We start from the raw sequence: 7461 nt of genomic DNA, 5'->3' as shown, positions 1-7461 counted from the left end.
CCCTGCCCCCTTGATGTGGCCAAGTTTCCGCCCCCTGTTCCCGCGGGCTTCCTGCGTGAGCCCCAGTTACGGGGAAAACTCTTCATCTCCCCTTCCAAGAACCCCCACTTCCCGCCCCCGGAACCCTCCTTCGGGGCAGACACCCGGGGAGCCGGTCCCCCACCTCCTGCCTCGGTCCACGGGCAGGGACCCCGCCCCGCCCCTCGGGGACCCAGAGCCCGGCTCTCCCCAAGCACCAGGCTCGGCCAGCTGGGTGTGGAAGGGGCCAGGCGGGGTGACAGCCCAGATCGAAAGTGAAAGGAGATTTTTTTTTGGGGGGGGGGAGAAAATGAACAGGGGTGGAATTTTGACCCGAGGGGAGGGAGCCACCTGGTGGTGGCAGGTGGCCCCGCAGACAACACCTCTGCGGGACTCTGGGTCCAGAGGGGGACCAGGGCTGGGTGGATTGGTGGTGGTGGTGGGGGTGTGTGTGAGGGTGGTGGTGGGGGCGTGTCCCGAGATAGCGACCTAGGACTTGAACCTAGGATCCAGAGCAGCTCCCCTGTCCTTAATCTTAGCCCTGAAACCTCCTCCTCTTGAGTTTCATTGCAAGTAGAGGGCAGCTCCATCCTTTTGGAACCTCAGCCCAGTGGCTTGGAGTTGTGTGGTTTTTTTTTTTCCCCCTGAATTAATATTTATTCAAGTTTCCCTTTTTGTTTAACTTTCTTTTTGGTAAAGATACACAAGGAAAGCGTACATCAATTAAACGGTTTTGACAGGTACAATTCAGTGACATGGGTCATGTACCTCAAGTTGTATGGCCATTCTCAGCATCACACAAACACACTGCACGCAAGCATCTCATTGAACTTTTCAAGTTGCTGTTGTCTATTGGATCGCAGAGAGAATTCTGGAAAAGAACACAACGCTCACAGCGGCCACTCCTTTCTAATTAAGCTAAACTACCAACTCAACGGCACATAACAAGAGTTTGGTTTAAAGATGACCAATGACTTCGCATAGTGGCTAAGGCACTTGACTGCTAACCAGAAGGCTGGCAGTTCAAACCCACCAGCCACTCCTTGGAAGGAAGGTTGGGCAATCCTACTTCCGTAGTGATACTGCCTCGGAAACCCAAGGAGGGGTCGCTATGAGTCAGGGCTGACTCGACGGCACATAACAACAACAACAACAACAACAATGACTTCAGGGCCTTGTTTTGGTTTAAAGTTTGCATATTTCTTCAGGGCAATAGTTTTTTTTTTTTTTTTTTTTTTTTGGGGTCATCCAGCCTCAATGGCTCCAGAAAGTGAATTCCATGAAAATTGGCAAGTTCTGTTCCATAGTTCTCTCCCTTTTGATCAGGATTCTGCCATAAAATCTTCAATCAAAATATTCAGTAATGGTAGCCAGGCACCATCCAGTTCATCTGGTCTCACGGCAAAGGAGACAGTTATTCATGGAGGCAACTGGACATGTATTCCATAGTCTCCTCCACCTCCTAACCCGCCATCTTTCTCTGTTGCTCGAGGTAACCAGGGACCAACTGCTGTGCCCTGGATGGGCTTTTGCAAGCTTTTAAGGCCCCAGGCACCACACAACTTAGGAGTCAGAGCAGAAGCTCTATCAGGCCAGTTCATTGGAATGTCCCATAAGACATGGCCCTCAAACTCTGACCCAAGAAAACAAATACTCTGACATGTTTGCTTGTATGCAGGCCATGTCAACAGGTGCCTTTTTTTTTTCTTTATTTTTTGTAGGAAGACATATAACGCATTTGCCTACTCAACCCTTTTCGGGTGTATTGTTGTTAGGTGCCATTGAGTCGACTCATAGAGACCCTGTGTACGACGCAACAAAACCCTGCCTGGTCCTGAGCCAGTAACGTACCAGACAGTGTTTCACTGCTATTCATAAGGTTTCACTGGCCAATTCTTTGAGAAGTGGAGGGTCCTTTCCTTCTTCCAAGTCTGTCTTCCTCCATCATGGGTGACCCTGGTGGTTTTTGAAATACTGGAGGCATAGGCTCCAGCCTCACAGCCACACACAACCCACCACAGAACAACAAACTGAAAGACGAGTGGTGGTTTGCAGGTGTGTAAAACCAAAACCAAACTCACTGCCATGGAGTCAGATCTGACTCATAGAGACCTCTCCTTGGGTTTCTGAGGCGGTATCACTACGGAAGTAGATTGCCCAACCTGCCTTCTGAGGAGTGGCTGGTGGGTTTGAACTGCCAGCCTTCTGGTTAGCAGTCAAATGCCTTAGACACTATGCCACCAGAGCTCCCTTGAGGTGGATAGCTCAGTGGAATTAATTATTTTTAGCTTTAATTGTGGTGAAATATATGTAAAACATCACCCATCTTTATGTGTATGGTCTTGTAATGCCCAGTGAATGACTGGGTTGTTGTTGTTGTTGTTATGTGCCGTCGAGTCGGACCTGACTCATAGCTTTCCCTCCTTGGGTTTCCGAGGCGGTATCACTACGGAAGTAGATTGCCCAACCTTCTTCCCGAGGAGTGGCTGGTGAGTTTGAACTGCCAGCCTTCTGGTTAGCAGTCAAATGCCTTAGGCACTATGCTACCAGAGCTCCTGAATGACTGGTAACTGGGTGGGGCTATGCAAATAAGGTGCTTGTGGCCCATTAAGGGCACTGGACAGTCTGCTAATAATGCAAATAAGGTGCATGGAACCCTGCAGGGGTGGGACCATGCAAATAAGGTGCATGGAATCCTAACAAGGGACTGGGCAGTTTTGCCATCCTGCTACGCTTAAAATGAGCCCTCCCAGAGGCAGAACAGGGGGCCCTGACTACCACCAAGAGATGGGAGCAGGGTCCTTTGGGCTTAGGGTCCATATGCTGGGAACCTCCTAGACCCAGGAGACAGAGAGCTGTAACGTCAGAGACGGTGAGAGACGGCAAAAAGCAGTGCCAGAAAAATGCAGGAGACGGGGCGGTGGGCGCCGTGTCCACAGACCGAGAGAGGTAAGTGTCTGCAGGCTGAGGGTGACTTAAGTGCCCTCGAGCACATACTGTTGGAGCTAAAGAGCTCCGTGACACTTGCCCAGGAGAAGCCAGGGTGGCCCGAATGGCCAAGGACCAGCCAGAGGCCTGCCTGCAAGCATGGCTATAAGAAACTGTATTGACGGAAGAACTGTATCTAAGCGTCCCCGAACCTGAACTGTTACATCCCTAATAAACCCCGTAATTGTGAGTATTGTCTGTGAGTTCCGTGTGGCCATTGCAATGAATTGTGGAACCCAGCAGAGAAGGAGGGAGAGCCATGGGAGGAACGGCTGGTGTCAGAGTTGGTGAAAAGGTTGGAGAGAGGAGGCAGGCCTGACCTCTGACCCAGGAGTCAGCCTGGGGATGCTGCTGAGGATGGAGCTCTTTCTCCCTCCTGAAGAGGTCAGACACTGCCTCCACACCATTTCTACCTGCCCCAGGTAACCCCTAATGAACTCTGGTCTCCACGTATCTGCCCATTCTGGACAAGGCATATGAGCAGGACCAGACCACATCTGCCCTTTTGTGTCTGGCGTATTTCTCCGGGAGCCACTTTATACAGCTATATATCACAGCCTCATCGTATCCCTCAGTGATCCTACATGTGGCTGCTTTAATATTTGTTGTTGTTATTAGTTGCCACTGAGTTGATTTTTGACTGATAGTGACCCACTGACAGGAGAACTGCCCCTACAGTATTTCTCTTTCTTTCCTATAATATCTGATTGTGTTTACGGTGAAAGTTTACACAGCAAATTAGGCTCCTACTTAACACTTTCTACACAGATTATTCAGTCGTATTGGTTACATTTTTCACTCTGTCAACATTTCCAGTCATTCTGGTTGTACCATTTCCAGGGCTCTAGTTTCCCTGTCCAGGAGCTCTGGTAGTGTAGCGCCTAAGGCACTTGACTGCTAATCAGAAGGCTGTCAGTTCAAACCCACCAGCCACTCCTCAGAAGGAAGGTTGGGCAATCTACTTCCGTAGTGATACTGCCTCAGAGACCCAAGCAGGGGTTGGGTGTGAGTGAGGTCTGACTCGATGGCACATAACAGAGTTTCCCTGCTCAGTTACTTTCTCATCTTTGGTTTGAGTCATTGCTGACCGTTAGGTCTCCAATAGATGACTTTTTAAAGGAGCTCCTCGCTCACAGATCAAATTCTTGATTTTATGAACCAACGTGTGATCTTGAAGGGTCAAAGCAAAATCCTCCCTGTGGCCTGCAGAGCCCTGCAGGGCCTGCCATTGCCCGTCGCCCTCGCACTTATCCTATGCAACGCAGTCACCTCTCTGAGCTAGAGCATCCCACCTGCACTCCTGCCTCAGGGCCTTTGCACGGGCTGTGCCCTCAGCCTGGGCTGCCCTTCGTCCAGGGCTCCGCCCCCACAGGCTGTGCCCTCAGCCTGGGCTGCCCTTCGTCCAGGGCTCCGCCCCCACAGGCTGTGCTCTCAGCCTGGGCTGCCCTTCGTCCAGGGCTCAGCGCCCCCTCTCTCATTCAGGCCTTTGTTCTAACTCAGGGCGGCCCCTTCACTGACTGCCCTTCTCCCAGCACACCTTCATCCTGCGGAAGGCTGACATGGCGGCTCAAGGGGCCCCTCGCTGAACACTGTACAACTTTCACAGGCTAGCAGGCGTGGACATTCATCATAGGGACTAACTTACTGGTTTTCTCTCCCTTCCACATTCTTTTAAATCAATAGAACAGCCAATCTTTTTACGGATGGTGAGTTCTTTAGATTTGCTATGTACAATTCTGTGTTCTTCTAACTCTCTCCCAAGACTGGTTTCGGCTCAGAACCGTAGCCTAGGAAGCAAGATGACTCTGGGAGGAGGGATGTTGAGTCTGGAGTAACCAGGAAAGAGAAGAGCAAACACACTCCTGGCCATCAAGGGATCTTCAGCCCCCTTGGTATCTCCCTGTAGGATCATGTTGGCCCCTTTGCTGGGGACACAGACATTTTGGAGAAGTGACTCTCGCTGTCTCCTTGGGGACTGACACTCAATAAACCTTCTGTTTTCCTGCTTCAACCTGCGGTGACCATTGGCTCTTCATGACAGGGGGTCAGGACCTCGTTTTCCTACAATCTTGCTCTCACCAAAAAACCAAACTCACTGCCATCCAGTCGATTCCAACTCCTTGAGACCCCCACTGGGTATCCGAGGCGGTAAATCTTTGTGGAAGTAGACTGTCCAGTCTTCCTTCCGTGGAGTGGCTGGTGGGTGTGAACCACCAACCTTCTGGTTAGCAGCCAAATGCCTTAGGCACTACGCCACGAGAGCTCCTTAATCCTGCTCTACTTGGCTCCTTAATGCTTACCACCTTCTAACATGTCATGGGGTCTTCCTTTCATTCTCCAGTGTCAGCCACCTCCCTGGGGACATCAGCCCCCCGCGAACCAGGACAACAGCTGTCTGCTTTGACCCTGCGAAGTTCCCAGTACCTAAAACTCTGCCTGGCACGTAGCAGGCGCTCGAGAAGTATTTACTCAAGGAAACAATGAATCCCAATTTTGTTCCCTCCTTATCACTAGGCATTTACTAGGGCGCCATGACGGCAGTGGTGGCTCAGGCGTAGAGTTCTTGCCTTCCGTGCGGGAGACCTGAGTTCGATTCCCACCCAAGGCGCCTCATGCACAGCCCCCGCCTGGCCGTTGGTGCAGCCCCGGACGCTGCCAGGATGCTGAACGGGTTTCGGCAGAGCTTCCAGACTAGGACAGACCAGGAAGAAAGGGCTGGCGAGCAATTCACAAAACTCAGCCCACGGCAACCCTTCGGGTCCCAAGAGTCCGATCCCACTGTTGCCGCGAGTCAGGGGCTGACGGACGTGCACCAGCTGACGACATGGTTGCTCCCAGCAGGACGACCCGCAACAGCCGAACAGTGGAAACAACCCGTGTGCAACAACAGATGAACAGGTCAACACAACATGCCCCCCACACACACACACACTGAAACAACAGCCGCCTTGAAGTTCATTCTGACCCACAGCGAACCCTGTGTGTCAGGGTGAAACTGCCCCATACAATGTTCAGTAGCTGACTTCTAAGAGCAGATTGCCAGACCTTTCTTCTGAGGGGCTTCTGGGTGAATTCCAACTTGCAGTGCTTTGGGAAGCAGCCCCGCTCACTCACCCTCTGTACCCAGAGAATATACGTAATGAGCACATGGGGCTGCGAACCAGGTTGGTTCAAACCCACCAGCTGCTCCGTGGGAGGAAGAGGAGGCAGTCTACTTCCATAAAGATTCACAGCCTTGGAAATCTAATGGGTTGCTATGAGTCGGAATCAACTGGACGGCAGTGGGTTATGCAGCCACAAAAAGAAATGAGGTCCTGATCCATGCCAGGACAGGGTGAAACAGAGTGGACAAAAGTGGACACGAACCATTTGCTCGCACTGCACAACATCTCCAGTGCAGGCAAATGCACGGGGAACAAAGTGGGCTAGTGGGGACCAGCGAGCATCACGTGGGGGGGTGGGGTCATTGCTGGTGCGTAGTGCCTAAGGCATGTGACTGCTAACCAGAAGGCTGGCAGTTCAAACCCACCAGCCACTCCTCGGAAGGAAGGTTGGGCAATCTACTTCCGTAGTGATACTGCCTCAGAAACCCAAGGAGGGGTCGCTATGAGTCAAGTCAAGTCAATGGCAGTGACTTTGGTTTGGGCTTTGCTTCCAGCGGGTGTGGTTTGGGCTTTGCTCCCATAAAGACTGACAGCCTTGGAGACCCTGTGGTGCAGTTCCACTCTGTCCTCTAGGGGCGCTGTGGGTCAGAATCCCGTCCAGGCACTGGGTTTGGTTTGGGCTTTGCTTCTGTGAAGGTAGGAGCTCTGGTGGCCTAGTGCCTAAGGCATTTGACTGCTAACCAGAAGGCTGGCGGTTCAAACCCACCAGCCACTCCTCGGAAGGAAGATGGGGCAATCTACTTCCATAGTGATACTGCCTCAGAAACCCAAGGAGGGGTCACTATGAGTCAGGATTGACTTGACGACAGTGAGAGAGAGTTAGTTTCTATTAAGAATAATTAAAAAAAAAAAAAAAAGAAAACTGGAAAAGGATGTTGGTGATGGTGGCGAAATATGAGGAACGTAATTCACATCACTGAACCATGTATAAAAACATACTGAAACGGCAGATGCCTGGCTATATACATTTCACATTAAAGATAATGATAATCCTGGTGACTGTCGGGAGGAAGTGGGAGGGGAGCTCTTGCATTGCGGTGAATTGTGGTCAATGTCATGAGACAAAGTGTATGTGAACTGCTGTATGGAAAGTGAATTTGCTCTGTAAACTTTCACCCAAATCATAACTAAAACAAAAAATTTTAAAAATTAAAAAAAAAATAATGATGATAATCCCAGAACAGTGGGGTGCTGGTGCCGGCAGCTCGCACCGGGTCATGGAGCTGATGTTTAGAAGCCCAGGGAGGGGTTCTGGCAGCCGGTTACACGGTCATCTGGAGCTTGAAATCTA

General features: G+C 51.1%; 1 protein-coding gene across 1 annotated transcript in view; it reads right to left on the bottom strand.

Annotated features, from left to right (window-relative positions):
• Nucleotides 1–4567, bottom strand: part of FLT3LG (fms related receptor tyrosine kinase 3 ligand) — a 19206-nt gene extending 14639 nt beyond the window's left edge. The window contains 1 exon segment of the mRNA XM_007943012.1: nt 4544–4567. Coding sequence (XP_007941203.1) covers nt 4544–4567 — 24 coding nt within the window.
• Between the last annotated feature and the right edge of the window lie 2894 nt (nt 4568–7461).

The sequence above is a fragment of the Orycteropus afer genome, unplaced genomic scaffold (assembly GCF_000298275.1).
Source record: "Orycteropus afer afer isolate SDZICR_OR568_19922 unplaced genomic scaffold, OryAfe1.0 scaffold00099, whole genome shotgun sequence".
Lineage (NCBI taxonomy): Eukaryota > Metazoa > Chordata > Mammalia > Tubulidentata > Orycteropodidae > Orycteropus > Orycteropus afer.
Note: the sequence above shows the minus strand (reverse complement) of the source record. Positions and strands in the feature narration are given on the sequence as shown.